The sequence below is a fragment of the Besnoitia besnoiti genome (genome assembly GCF_002563875.1).
Source record: "Besnoitia besnoiti strain Bb-Ger1 chromosome Unknown contig00015, whole genome shotgun sequence".
In the NCBI taxonomy this organism is placed as follows: domain Eukaryota; phylum Apicomplexa; class Conoidasida; order Eucoccidiorida; family Sarcocystidae; genus Besnoitia; species Besnoitia besnoiti.
The window spans coordinates 243,843-257,798 of record NW_021703917.1 but is presented as its reverse complement, the minus strand read 5'-3'; the positions used below and the strand labels follow the sequence as shown (position 1 = coordinate 257,798).

The following is a 13,956-nucleotide window of genomic DNA, read 5'->3' as shown; positions in this document are numbered from 1 at the left end:
TGGTCGTACCAAAGTCCTTTGTACCCTCCTAGAATTCGTGGATGTATGTAGATGCTTATTCTGTGTCCGGCTCTCTCAGTTCCCATTATTGTACGCGTCGTTGTCTTCTATCCCACCAGTGCAATCGATACTTAGCTGCAGAATTCAAGTCTCACTGCCGTTACAGGTGAGCAGATGGTGCGAAAACAAGCTGAGTCGTTCCTGTTCGAGTCTACAACTGAATAAACGTCCACCCATACTGCAAAGTAATGTGGTGTGCCTCCATAACGGGCATGGTGAAGAGTGCATGCTGGTGATTATGGAAATGCATAGCCACCCTTCATTCACGTTGGGTCGTTGCCCAGGTCTTCCTGTGTGGGGGAGCACGAAAGGAGCGTACCACGCGGGCCATTCCAAATGTATGATGCTCAGCATACCGCCGCAAAGCCGGCTACCTTTCATCCATCAGTTTCGTATTCGTCGTACTCGTGTCCCCCTCCGTTGCGGCTGTGGTCTCTTTTCTCTCATGACGTGATCATGGTGCTCATTCATTCACCGTCATGCCCCGATAGCGGCATCCCCTGTCCTCATCTCTTTCATATTCTGTACACCGCATTTTCATTCTGCTGAGCAATTATAACCTCCAGGCACGGGCACTACAGCGAGGCCGCCAGCGCAGTCTTCAACGCAGATTTACGTAAACTCGAAGAAAGCACCGCTACGGGGGTGCGTCTGTTCTACCTCGCCCTACCTGCTGGCGTATTTCTGCCTTCCGTCGCGACAATCCGCCGCACATGCTGGTCTCCACAAGGTGAAGCCACGAATAGGACGACGGCATTGTTGTGCTGCGTTAGTTGTTGATGAACGAAGAATGTAACTTGGTCGATCTGCATTCCGCATTACCGCGAGCTGTGCCGGGTTTGGCCATGTGCAGGAGATGCTGAAGCCTGGGCCTCCAGCTGACGAGCGGTGTTCAGCGATTGTAGGGGGTGGGAGAGGCTGTGTGGAACAGGAACAATACTTTTCCTCATGTTCAGCTGTAGCACCGGCTTGCGTTCATCTCAAGGCTGGAACCGCGTCGTCGTAGAGAAGCCCTCTGGTCGAGATCTGGCGTCGTCTAACGAGCTGGTGAAAAAGCTGAAAGCCCTGATTCGAGAAGACGAAGTGAGCAGATACCCTTCCAGCAACTGTCGTGAGCGATCCACTTTCTCGCCCAGCTGCTCAATATCGCTGTATGTACCCCAGGGGGATTAGCAGTTCAAACAAAGTCCTCCGATTCTTAGTAACATGAAATGCATCCGCTCTGAGGATAGCTGAGAGGTCACTATTATGTGTTCGAGGGTCGAAACGAAGTCCTTCCGTCGATTTTCGCCGCATTCTTGTCTCATTCATCAGACATAATGTTGAGTTGCCGTTCACAAACCGTTTCGCTATTTGCGCTGTGCGCGTATTCCCGTCAGATATATCGAATATACCACTACCTTGCGTTGAGCCTCCCGGACCTGCGCTTCGCTAACGACACCTTCATTCCGGTGGATCAGAACGCCTTCTAGCCAACAGCGGCGGGAATGCACCATGCATCCTTCGAAGGCAGAAGAGAATGATAAAGAGAAAGAAAGCAAGAGGAGCATAAAAGAGAGCAAACACCGAGGCATTCCACTCTGCATCTCTACGAAAGCATAGAACAAGGGACTCTGGTCAACGGCCGCCGCCAAAACACCAAACTTACGCAACGCGAGTAAGCTGTGGAGACGCCGCGCGTTCGGTCCACTAGCGTTTCATGTGATGAGGCGTGTATGTGCTGCCAGAAACTCGTTTGTCGGTGCAAGACGATCTCTTCAGTTTGGCAGAAGGCCGTCTCAACAGGGGAAGTGTCCGCCATTGAGAGAAGGGTGAAGGCCAGGTAGTGGAGAAGAGAGGAAAAGAAAACGAAGCCAGCACGTTCCAGAATCAGCAACGTAGAGTCAAAAATGGAATAAAAAGCCAGGGCGGTCACACAGCACCAGTTACTTGCACTGGTGTACAGAAAAGCGAAAGGGTATGGAAAACATCCCGGAAGCATCGCCGCGACAGCAGAAAGGATTACGAGAAGATAAAGAAGCTAAGAGAGGAGAGCGCACTGAAGCACGGGGTCATGGTATCTTCGGAACGGTACACTGTTCTATTTTCTGTTGCATCGTGCAGCTGTTTTCCGCGAGCTGTATTCACTGCGCTTAAGGACACGATTGGTGTTGAACTAGGTCCCTATTTTGACCGCTATGGTAGGCGCCGCTCCCCTGAAAGCAAATGCTCTGCCAGTAGTCTGCAGGAGGAATTGCTGACAAATACCGCAGAAACAGCAGCTGAGGCAAGGCGCATAGGCAGCCCACTCAACAGGCAGTTCACCGTGTTTTTTCGCGTTTGGCCCTCGATCACTTCCTTCCGGCGTAATTCGGGATGTAATGCAAAATCACTGGCTACAATTTCGCACGCTTGGCGCCATGGAGAGACCGGCGACGTTGAAGGACGACGAGGTTCGCGACGAGAAAGTGAAGTCCTCCAACAGATACCGCCCATCCGTGAGATGCCGACGAAAGTCAAAAGAATAGGAACCTGAGTCCAAGACTATGTCACACATAAACATAGGAGTTCGGGAGACAGTCCTGGTTTGCGCAAAAGCAAGTCCGTGTGTACAGTTTTCTAGCATGCGTACCCGTGTAGAAAAGTGTGAGTTCCATATGTGTCCAGGAAGAAAAATAGAGACAGAGATAGATATAAACAAGGCAGCTAGAGGTGTTGTGCGGTTGAACGACTGCCCGACGATCGAGTGCAAGAGTGTGCGAGGGAAGAGTGGTTGGCATAGAACAGACTCTGTTCCGCGAGGAACGAGGAGGAGGGGAATACCAGTCTCTGACGGCGCAGTTCAAAATACAGTCGCGCATGCGGCCCCCGACGCCTCTGACGCCAAACACAGCTACGCAAATGTTCACAGATGGCAAGAGAAAGAGCACTTGCGCCGCGACACATGCGACAAGATGCGGAGACCCGGGAAGACTCGACATACATCGCTAACACCGATGTTCAGTCGTCGGTGTTCCGAACCGGGCAGTATGCGAATCAACGTGCGGGCACTGCAGGCCTCGGCGACACGGTTCTAGGGCTGTGCGGCCCGTCTGCGTGTGGCAAAACCCCGGATAACGCAATGTAACGTTGCTTTGCATCCTGGCAGCCGTGCTAGCAGGGCAGCACCCCTCAGACAACGCACGGAACTCACTCGAGAGAGGAAGCGTGAGAGTGGCGAGGCGAAGACGCGAGGAATCCCGCAAAGGCTGTGCACAGCGGAAGAAGCCGCAGGCGGAAGATCAGGGCCAAGTCGAGTAGAGCACCACGAACGTGGCATGCTCCATGGCAGCGTACAACTTCATCGATGAGACGCGCTTTGTACGTAGAGCTCTCCGCAGTCCCTCCTGATACACAGCTCTCTGTGGGTCATGCGGTCACCACAATCCGAGGCCTCTCGCAACGGTGTCGGTCCACCCAACACTAGGTTTCGATTATTTTCGCGGCGCGGAGCGCCCGTACGAAGCAGAAGCAAATGCCACGAAGCGTTTCGTCTCGAGCTCGAAAACAAAAAAGCGGCGCCTCACTTTGGTCTATCGAGGCCGTCAGCCCACCGATGATGCGATGCGGAATGAGTCTCGGTTTTGTTTCAGGACCCGACGGTTGCGTCGAACTCGCGCACACTCACATTCTGCACCTGCATCCTGTGCGTGGAAAACGAGAGATGGACCAGCGAGCCCTCTATCTTGAAGTTGAGAATGGGAGTCGAAGCGAATTCCGAGAACAATTTAGAGTAGGGGAGAACAGAAAGGAAGCAGCTCTCTCTGCTTGCCGCTGTAAATTCTCTTTCTCTAGGCATATGCTTGAGCTGAAAAAGCGCGACCTAAGGCAGGCCGAACTCGACTTGCCAAGTAGAGAGCGAATAAAAACAGCTGACACATGCGCCGAAACCAGGCAAGCTAGGAGTGCGCCGGCGGATACGTATACAAATTTGTATGTATATATATATGAATTTGTATATATATATATGAATTTGTATATATATATATATAAATTTGCATACGTATATGTGCTTACATGCATATATGCATTTACGCACGAGCACCGTACTACGGCCCCTTCAGTCCGGTTCGCTCCTATTCGCATTCTCTCTCCCCCCCCCCCCCTCCCCGATCTGGACATAAATACATCCATAGCTGGACTCAGGCACGGGGCAATCAGTTCGCTGTTCACTGAAAAATTCCGTATATCTTCTTTTTTCCTTGGTGGGTGTGGTCGCCGCACACCAAGTGGAGTGAGACGAGTACGGCTCAGGTTCATCAGGTCGGAGGCGCGCGGTGAGTTCCTCGTGTTCGATTTCGTGTGGCCAGTAATGAACAGCTTTAAGATTGCCCGTCTGCCAGACGCGTAAGAAAGGCTTATCGTTGATGTGATTCGCGGCGACAAGGAAGATTTCGTCAGAATAGGAGAGCCAGGCAATGCAGCTTTCACCCGGGTCTGGATGTCTCTGTTACGTGCACGCAGAGAGGGATGCAGCTCTCCGCATCCACAGGCAGATGGAGGTTTACTGGAGCGGCGTTCAAGAGTGTGAAAACTTCGGTTTCAGTGGGAACGTAGGCCGCTGGGGGTCACTTCGAATCACCAGCGCCCGCTGAATCGCCGTAGAGGTGTGTGTGTCTGTTGTTTTGTTGCGTTCCTGCAGATGAGATGACCGAAGCCTGGCGCATCTTTACGCCGCTTCTTCATCAAATCGAGTACGAAAACGGCCAACCGATAGCCTATCCATTCGGGTCCGCAGGCTCCGGTGCAGCCTAAGCCCTGATTAGAAAATATTACTCCTTTGGTCGTCCACAAATTCGTACGACTGGTCGGAGAATAAACGCGAGGGACACAAGCGTGGGACTCAGCAAAAGAGAGACCTGTTTCCTTGAAAAACTCTCGAAGATGCCAGCTCCGCATACGCATAGAGATATATATGTAAAAATCACTGCAGACTGTGGGAAAGGGATTTGTTTTTCGCAGCCGCTACGAAGACACGCCGCGGACAACCCTAACAGGTTTGCTTATGCGTAAGCTACACTCTCCGCCGTTCTCCAGGTCGTGGAATGCTGTCGTCTCCCCGTTCCATTCGAAGACTGCAGAGCGGCTACATGGGCTTGCGGCACGCCTCAATTAATTAATTGTTACCCAGCTTTCGAGTACTGGCGGAAACACGGAGGGACGAGCGGCCGCTTTCCTGCGTTGCAGCTGAAGCTGTCCGTTTGCTCTCCCCCGAAGCTCGCGATCTCTTGTTTCTTTTGGAAAAAAACGCTGTGACGCCGGCAAAAAAATCAATCGCTCGCTAAGGAGACCCGTGTATGGGTAAATGAGGGTGAGCCAGTGTGGCTAGAAATACGTCGGTGATCACACGTCTCGCGTTCACGCGGAAACGTGGAAGGCATTCTTTCCTTTTCACATTGGCTAGCGTGGGCAGGGACAAGGAGGTTATTCTTCAAAAGCGGTTTCTCTATTCGAGCGGAGAAGCCGTCATTTCTAGTGGTAACTCGGAGTCTCGAAAGCAAACTGACACTCGCCGCATACGCGGACAAGCCTATCAAGAGAGAAAGTGTCGTCTCCTTCGCTCTTTTTCGGCATGTTCCAGAGCTTCTGCCGGTGGTTCACGCCGGTTCCGTGTGTTTGCGCTCCGGTGCCGGGGCAAGACGAAAGGCTTTCTCGCCTTTCTGCGGATGAGTCTGAAAACAGTAGGGGGCTACTCTGTGTGCGCTGTTTGCCTCACTGCCTTCGGTGATCGCGCATTTACTTATAGCTAGACGTTGCGATGTCTCCTCCACCGCAGTGGCGCGTGGTACTTCATAGTCTTTGATACGCAAAAGTCGTAGCGAAGTCATACTGCAAATTTGCAAGTGCAGTAGCGTAAAAAAAACCTATGCGTGCCTCGAGTCTCAACTCTGTTTTTGCTTTCCCGACCGTTTCACTCCCCCGAGGGCACGCCCTGGACAGAAAGATGAGGCTTCCTTCTCTCCGTTCGAATCTCCCCTCAGCCCTCTCTTCCCTGCGAGCCTCATACACTCCTCGCTCCCCGCCCTCCGCGCAACTCCCCCCCCTCCCCCTCCCTTCGCCTTATATACGGCTGCGCAGCTTAGCTGCTCCTTCGTCCCTCTCCCCTCTGGCTCCGTTTTTTCGCGCAATTCCGGAAACCCCCCATCGATTCAACTTGGCAGCCGCGCTGATGCGGCCTCCAGCGATCCCAGCTGTGAAACTTGAGCCTCCTCAGTCTCCTTTCGACCCTGTTCGACCTCTGCCGCTGGGCACCGCTGCAGGAGCACGCTGAAACGGCAAAAGGCCCAAACCAAAAACGGTATTCGAGCGAAATGCGTCTCGATCTGCAGGCGCCTGCCTCTCGAAGTGGAACCAAAATATATATACATGTATATCTCTATGCATAGACACACATGTAGCTGCGAAGGCGCGTCCACAGTATAAATGTCAAGTTGACATAAAGTTATGCTTGCTCTGCACACCGCCAGATGCCCCCAGAGACGCACAGCAGGCGCCTGGAAGGAGCTGTGAGTGTGCAAATGCGTTGATAGGTGTGCAGAGGAGACATCCAGTGGGCGAGTCTCCCACAGATGCGTATGAAATGGAGCGGCGGAGTGCGAAGTCCCGTGGCGGCCGCCTGTGAGCTAGGCGTCAGCACACGCCTCTTGGCTCGTCTAGAGACGAATTTAAACGTCGCATCCCAGCCTCAAGAACGGCGGAAAGAAAACGTCGTCCGCTGTTCAGCGAGACGTAGCGAGCGCGCGCCGCGACACCTCCGCGTTTACTAATGTGGCGCGCGCAATCCCTTCCTTTTCCGCAAAGGGAAGCGCGACGAAGCAAAAAACGAAATAACCCCACCGTCAAGCGAACAGCTGGTGAAACAGCGAGCGCCAGCTGCCTGGTGCCGGCGCGTATCTCCCTCCCTTCAATTCGAGTCACTGGGCCTCGAGGCTGACAACACGCGCGACAGCGGCATCGCGCACTCTGCGAAGAGCTGGGATCGCTTTCGCCTTCGCATGTCCTCGGATAGACGAGCGAACCGAGAGGCGCCGCCCGCCGGCCTGTCGGCTGTCTCTCTCTTTTGGCATGCGGTGGAAGCGAGACGACGACAGCCCCCAGGTGCCCTTCTTCAAAAGGTGCACAGAGAGTCCAAGTTCCGCGAGCTTAGAGGCGACAGCAGCGCATGCGAAGACGAGCTGGCGAACCGCGAGCTTTTTCTAGACCTGAAGCAGACAAGGAAGACAAAAGAGCCTTCTACAAGAGTGACCGCCATGGAAAGAAACAGGCAAGACAGACATGCATCTCGCGCGAAGGTCGATCGCCTCTACGGACGTCTAAACCGCGCAAAAGTGACTGGAAAAAGTGATCGCCGCAGACGCAGGCGATCTCCGTTCGAAACTGAAGTGGAAATGTGGTTTCAGGCGCAGAGAGTTGCTCTGTACCTGATCTTCTCCCGCGACCATGTAGTGCATATTCCAGCGCACGCCGTCGCCCACAGGGCGATTGGCAGCGAACTGGACAGGAACCATCCAGCAGCACGGGTTCGCTCCAAAAACCTAAGAAAAAAGAGAAACTCGACGCTCTTGCCTGACGGAAAAGGTACACTTCCCCACACGCCCAATCGATTTCCAAAAGACTCTCCGTAAAAGCAATCGTCTTGGCATGCATGATGTGGAGAGAAAGACATGTGCGCATACACAGATTTGCGACGCGCTTGCCAGGCACACAGCTGCGAAGGCATTCAAACCTCACAACCCTGCGAAAGTGCCGTCTAACGACGCAGAAAGCGACTACGGTCCTTGGAAGACACGTGCGACAGCACAACGCGCGCGCGCCTCGATGCTACTACGCTTCTCCTGAATTTAGTGGCGGACTGCGGATCGCACAGCGGAGCATATGTTAACCTTCGCATCAATAAAAACGAGTTTTGCGTACCTGTTCAATGTTTCTGCTCACGCCGAGGTCGTAGCGATTCCGGTCTCGGTTCGCGACGTCCATGTTCTCGATCGTCGTCGAGTTCTGAAGCCAAAAAAAGTCTTCGAGAGGAAGTATAAGGTTGCCGCCATGCTTACAACTCCTATATATATATATATATATATATATGCCTATACATATACCGATACAGATAAACGGGATAAATCGGAAGACATATACGGATAGGTAGATTGATGTAGGATATCGGCACAAATGGAGAGATTTCACAAAGAAGAGGCGCGCGCGTTTGCGTATGAATCCACGCCGCAAGTCCCTGCGAACGCATATGCATCCATTTAGCCGCAGGCGACGCACCTTCAAAACGAGGTTCAAATGGAATCTGGAGAACGGAATCAGGGCGAAGATGAGAACCATAGAAAAGAAGAGCATGAGGCAGACGTAGACGTATTTCAAAACAGTCAGCGCGGACGCTTCGGGCATATCCGGGAATCCCTCGTGCGCATGCGTCGGCGACGTCGGGTAGCGCTGCGTCGTGGTGCGGACGCTCTCCAAAAAGATGAAGTAAAACCTGAACTCGCCACAGGCCGAAAAGAAGGGAATGAAATCCTCACGGACAGCTGCACACTGAGCGTCAAACAACGACACTGAGTTCCGAAGCACTGGCAGTCTACAGGAAGTATACATATATGATGTAGATATGTATTTGCACCTGTAGATTTGATGCAGACACGGATTTAGGTTCTTCACCTTGAGGTTTGTGAGAAGAGAAGCGCATACGCGTAGGTGCTCCCGAAAGGCCCATCACGCACACGAAACTGCTCGCGATCCGATGTTTGTCTTTCTTCTCACCCGTGAACGAAGATGAAGAAGAGGCAGGCGAGCGCGTACACCAGGAGCTGGATGAAGTATTTGCGGTTGTAGAAGCCCACGCAGTTGTTGATCCACGGGCAGTGGTGATCCATATTCAGCACGCTGAAAAGAAAAGAGAAACAAGTCGTCCTGGGATTGCTCGCGACCTGACCGGCGCCCTCCATATACCCCAGGACTACCGCCGCTCTACAGCCAGGCCTGCAACCGCAGGTCCATCCATATTATAAACATGCGCTGCACGTTGTGCGAATCTGCCGCGTCGTACTGGCGTCAGCGTCTCTGGTAGATGAAAAATTCCAAAAGCGTCCGATGCTCAAACAAGCGTGACCTTGCCTCAACACCCCGACGCCAAGCGAAAACTGTGGCTCATCTTCGTGGTTGCATCGCAAAAAAGTCTGTCAGCGGTCTACGCATCATTCTTAACCGGTCGGCACGAGTTTTCATCTCGTCGCAACTCGGAACGCTGCAGCTTTCCGCCGCCCTCTGCGTCCGCAAACCCCGGATGAAGCGCGATATCCCCCGGAGAAAATGTGGATTGCGGCTCGTTGCCAGGACCGCGCTGCGAAACGCGTAAATGCGCGAGGACTCTCATGGCGCTCGCCGCTCCCTCCCGTCCGCGTCCTCGCGTCTCCGCACCCTCTGCGGACTCAGGAGACGGCGCCACTGGAGACAGCGGGCGGATCCGCAGAGAAGAGCCGCGTCTCGCGGCTTACCATCGGCCGCAGGCGGAGCAGTGGTGCGTTCTGTCGGGTTTCCAGACGTTGCAGACTTTGCAGTATCTCCTGCGTTTGTTTTCGTCGCCCATGTAGAAGCCCCAGTTAGCCGGGACGCGGCCGGGGTCCGTGCAGACGGCCTTCAAGAAGGCGGCGAGGAGGAGACAGAAGCAGACGTGGAAGGCGGCGAAGAGCGTCATGCCGAGAACGGACGGCTCGGGCCAGAGCAGTGGGTACAGGAGAATGCAAACGTAGCCCAAGTAGAGAAACGTGATCAGCATGATCACTGCAAACAGAAAGCAGCCGTTCCCGCCCCTGCGACTCGGAGGCGCCGTCCCGCCGACCGGAGGGGGCTGGCCGCCCGCTGCGGGCGGAGCCGACGGCGGAAAGCTGTGCGAACTCGTGGCGACGGGCACCCCGCCGCGGTTCGTAGGGGTCACCAGGCCCGGGGTCGCGGACCCGCCGTTCGCGTACTTGGGCGAGCCTCGCGGTGCATGCGCGGGCGACCCGACAGGCGCCGGCGCGTAGCCCTCCGGGTGCTGATACAGGCTGGGCGGAGCCAGCGGACTGACGCCGTGCGCGTACATTTTACTGACGCACGGAAAAAAGAGGCTGAAGTCGCTGAGAAGTGCGAGAAACGGGGAAGAGAGGCGGGAGAAGAGGAATCGGGGGGAACGGGAAGGGGTCGTCGGCAGGAGTGAGAACGGCAGAGCCAACGCCACGGTCGCGAAGGTGCGGGAACGAAATCTCACAGAGAGACCTCCAGACAAGACGTTCAGGACTGCAGGAAAGGAAAATAAAGGCGACACTTCGGGAACACTTGCATGAACACACTGGATATGAGACGGAACAGAATGGAAAAAGCGTGTGGTCTCGTGCGGCGGCGTCGCAGCACAGCCGCTGTGAACAGCTTGCTGGAATGAGTGAACGAAGCTGAAGGACGTTAAATGAGAGCGGACGGCAGCGACCGGTGACCGCGAACACGTTGCTCCGATGTATCTGCAGCCAACGCGGGCAAATTCTGGCACGGGTCCCCCCACCACACGGTGGCGATGAACGATTCAAAGAGGCACGATTCTGGGCACGCGACGCCGTAACGAAGAGAGGAGCGTGGACGAGGCTAGGAGCCAAAACGGGCACGGGTTGGCAGGAGGAACCACAGAACAGACTAGGGGAGTGTATGCAGTCAGAGGAGGCTCGAAGAGAGGAAAACGCTGTGTTATCGGTACAGATGAAGGCGGACGCCACACGACTTGCACGAAGGACAGTACGAAGGAAGACATGGACGGCGAGGTGATATCGTAAGTAGACAAGAGGACGTTGTGTTTACGGAGGTACAATTTGCGACGAATGAGGGGAAAGGCAAGCGAAATTGGAACTGGACGATTTGAGAAAGTGTTCAGACAGAGGAAGTGTCCGGAGGCACGTGTAACGTTGGAGTTGATTACGCAGAGTCGATGTGTACGTACATCTAAAAGAAGACACGGCTGTGCAAGCTGTAGAGAGTTTGATACAGGACACCGCTCGAAGCAGCGATTCCGCAGGGTGGCCGAGAGAAGAAAGTGGAAAAGAAGAGCTTCAATGCAAGGAAGGAGGAAGCCAACAGGATTCCTTGTGGACAGAGACACAGTTAGTCGAGTACTGGTACGCTCGGGAGCAGTCTGTGCGGAGACGAAGGAAAAGACACTCTGCACAGACGCTATTCGCGATTAGAAACACAGTCCGCGAGAAGGCTGGATCAGCCGATAGCGGCCTGCAAGTCACGAAGGAGAACGAGGGAAAGAAGGCGGGAGTGAAGGTCCGTTCCTCCCTGGTTTTCTCAACGCACCCGGGGCGAAAAAAAAGTGGCACGGCACTCAATCGTAAGTCCTCCCTGGTCCAAGATGCTGCAGTAAGAGGGCGAACTGTAAAACTCCCCAGCGTAAATGTGTAAAAAGGAGAAACAGACCCTAAGAGATATAATTAAAAACACGATGGAAAGAATCGCAGAGCGGATGGTCGAACGCTGTTCAAATACGCGCGCGTATAAAGGAGAAAAGCGAAGGACCTTACGGAATGTCGGCACGCGGACGAGGAATTATCCAGCAAAATAGCGCGAACGCTGGCACCACAGAACCGCAAGATCATTTTCTCTCCGTCGTCTCTCCACTTCACGCCCCCTGTGCAGTTTTAATTTTAAGGCATTTCAGACGTAGAGAAAATTTTAAGTTGAAAATGAGTACGCTATGAATAGCAGCCCGATGAGAGAGGTAGCTCCAGCCCAGTTGAGCGGATGCGCGGACTGTCTTCTCTCGCGCTCAAACTGGACCGGGGGCGGACACGCTCGTCACCTTTTCTTGAAGAGTGTCTTCTAAGTCTACCAGAGCGCGCAGTTCGAAAGGAGCGAAAACGGTATCAACGTCTAACAGGATCGAAATGGCGCTGCAAAACACCCACGATCGCGCACGTGATAATTCGTCCATGCGAAAAACAACAGAGTTTTGAGTGGAAAAAGGGTGATGCGCCACAGACCGGCAAGGTCCCTCCGAGCTCGGACCCAGCGGACAGAAAATCGCTCGAGCGCGCGCGCCCCTACGCTAAGCGCCTTTCAATTTACCACAGCTGGCGGTGTGCCCTCTCGAGGCGTCCGGCTCAAAGTTTAGCGTCCGGTGCTGGTTCTGTCAGCTACGCGCAGCCAACAGTGGGAATCTGAGTCAAATTGACGGAGCGGTCACCGGGGAAATGCCAGCAGCGAAACTTCTGCATGGTTTTTCCGAGAATTATGAAACTTGTGTGGTTAGACGCTTTCGGGTCCGCGTCTGGCGGAGGCCGGCGACTTCTTCGTCTAGCTTCGGTGGGACGGTGTAATCTTGCTTTGCTCAATGCAATTTTTGAAAAACGAGAAACTGTGGCAGCCACCTGCACGTCTGTCTGGACCACTAGCGTGGACACGCCACCGGAATGTCGAAGGGCATGCCACTAGGTGCGGAGCCTTAGTTGGACAGTAAAATTCCCGAAGCTGGGGTGAGAGGCTTTCAGCGTTCCACTGAGTCGAGGGAAGGAGGCAGTGAGCAATCTAGTTTCCGTGGAGAGCGTGCCGGGGCGAGCTCAGCCCGACCATTCCCCTGCGCCAGTAGGTCTGCTGAATGGAAGTTCTGGCTCAATTAGGGATCTCGCAGCTCCTCTGAGGCAGATGCGTATGCTTGGACAGGCCGGCGCCTCTCGTCTGGGAGTTCCTCTCACGTACGCTAGTAGTCGTGCACCATAGCTACGTGCTTACGAACAGCGTTTCAGCGGCTGGGAGTGCAAGCATCGAACTGTGCAGTTTTTAACTGCATATGGATCCGCAACAAGGCAAGAGTTGCCGCACAGAAGTTTCGTGCTGATACGTCTTGAACAGTCACTATGTTCGAGCGTAAACAGCAGCTCTCGTGTTGATGTCTCTCGTTGATTCGAAGGCTGATTCGAAAAAAGAAGATCGGCCTTCTGCACTACACGAAGGCATCGCTGACAACGAACGATTAGGCGCGTGTCTAGCGCCTTGACACCTGTACGCCCCGGAAAGCAGCATCTTTCTTGCGGAAAGGCACCGCGCTGCTATCTTTCCTAGCGTAGTCAAATTTGCATCCCGCTGTTTCTCAGAAAACTCACGCAAGTAAGGACGCGTACAGGACTCGCAGGGAGAGGGGCTGCCGCAGTGCCTATGTCGCGGTTCTTCAAGAGCAGGCTGAAGCAGTGGATCATCAGTTTTAGCCGTACGCCCAGAAAGGCTTAGGATTCCTTAGGCTGTTGTGTGGCATACAACAACCGTATAGGCTTCCAAGATCCTGAGTCTCGCCGCTAACGGTATACGTATCGCGCTGGACTCTACATAGCAAACCGTGAAATTGCACGGGACGTACTTCACGTCATGAGTGGGGTAGGATCCTTCCTGTGTGCAGGTCAGGAAACACCATCAGAGGGGCGTGTTTATGTAGACACTGCGGTAAGATGCACACAAGAATGTTCGTTTCATAGCCGCGGCTCACGCCGTCTTTTGCTTGACTCATCGCGATAGAGCATCTCAAGTTGTGGACGACGACACACCCCCACGCTAGTAATGGCCCCTTCGAACGCCGACACAGAGCAAAGTCGATCAGCTTCAATCCTGCCCAGTCCTGCCGCGAGCGAGGACCTTGGGAAACGGACGCAGGGGAATATGTGTGTGGTGAGTTCAGTCGCTTACGAGCTACTGGAGCAGTAGGATGTCAGGCTTGTGGGACGCGTACATTCTTTAGCCGCAGACGCTTGTCGTGACGAAAATGTAATGGTCGTCCAGAGGTGCATGTGAGCGTTGTCCATGTATTTCAGTGCGCGGGGCCCTGCTGCTTGAAACGACGCAACGGAGTCGAGTGTTTTGAGC

The 13,956-nt window shown here is 54.1% G+C and overlaps 1 protein-coding gene across 1 annotated transcript; it reads right to left on the bottom strand.

Moving 5' to 3' along the window:
- Positions 1-7,274: 7,274 nt before the first annotated feature.
- Positions 7,275-10,162, bottom strand: BESB_027430 (DHHC zinc finger domain-containing protein; the record flags this gene model as incomplete). The annotated part of the gene is made up of 6 exons (XM_029361417.1): positions 7,275-7,280; positions 7,500-7,613; positions 7,993-8,076; positions 8,347-8,560; positions 8,842-8,964; positions 9,576-10,162. The coding sequence occupies 6 exons, from the start codon at positions 10,160-10,162 to the stop codon at positions 7,275-7,277; spliced, it is 1,128 nt and encodes a 375-aa protein (XP_029215317.1).
- Positions 10,163-13,956: the final 3,794 nt, after the last annotated feature.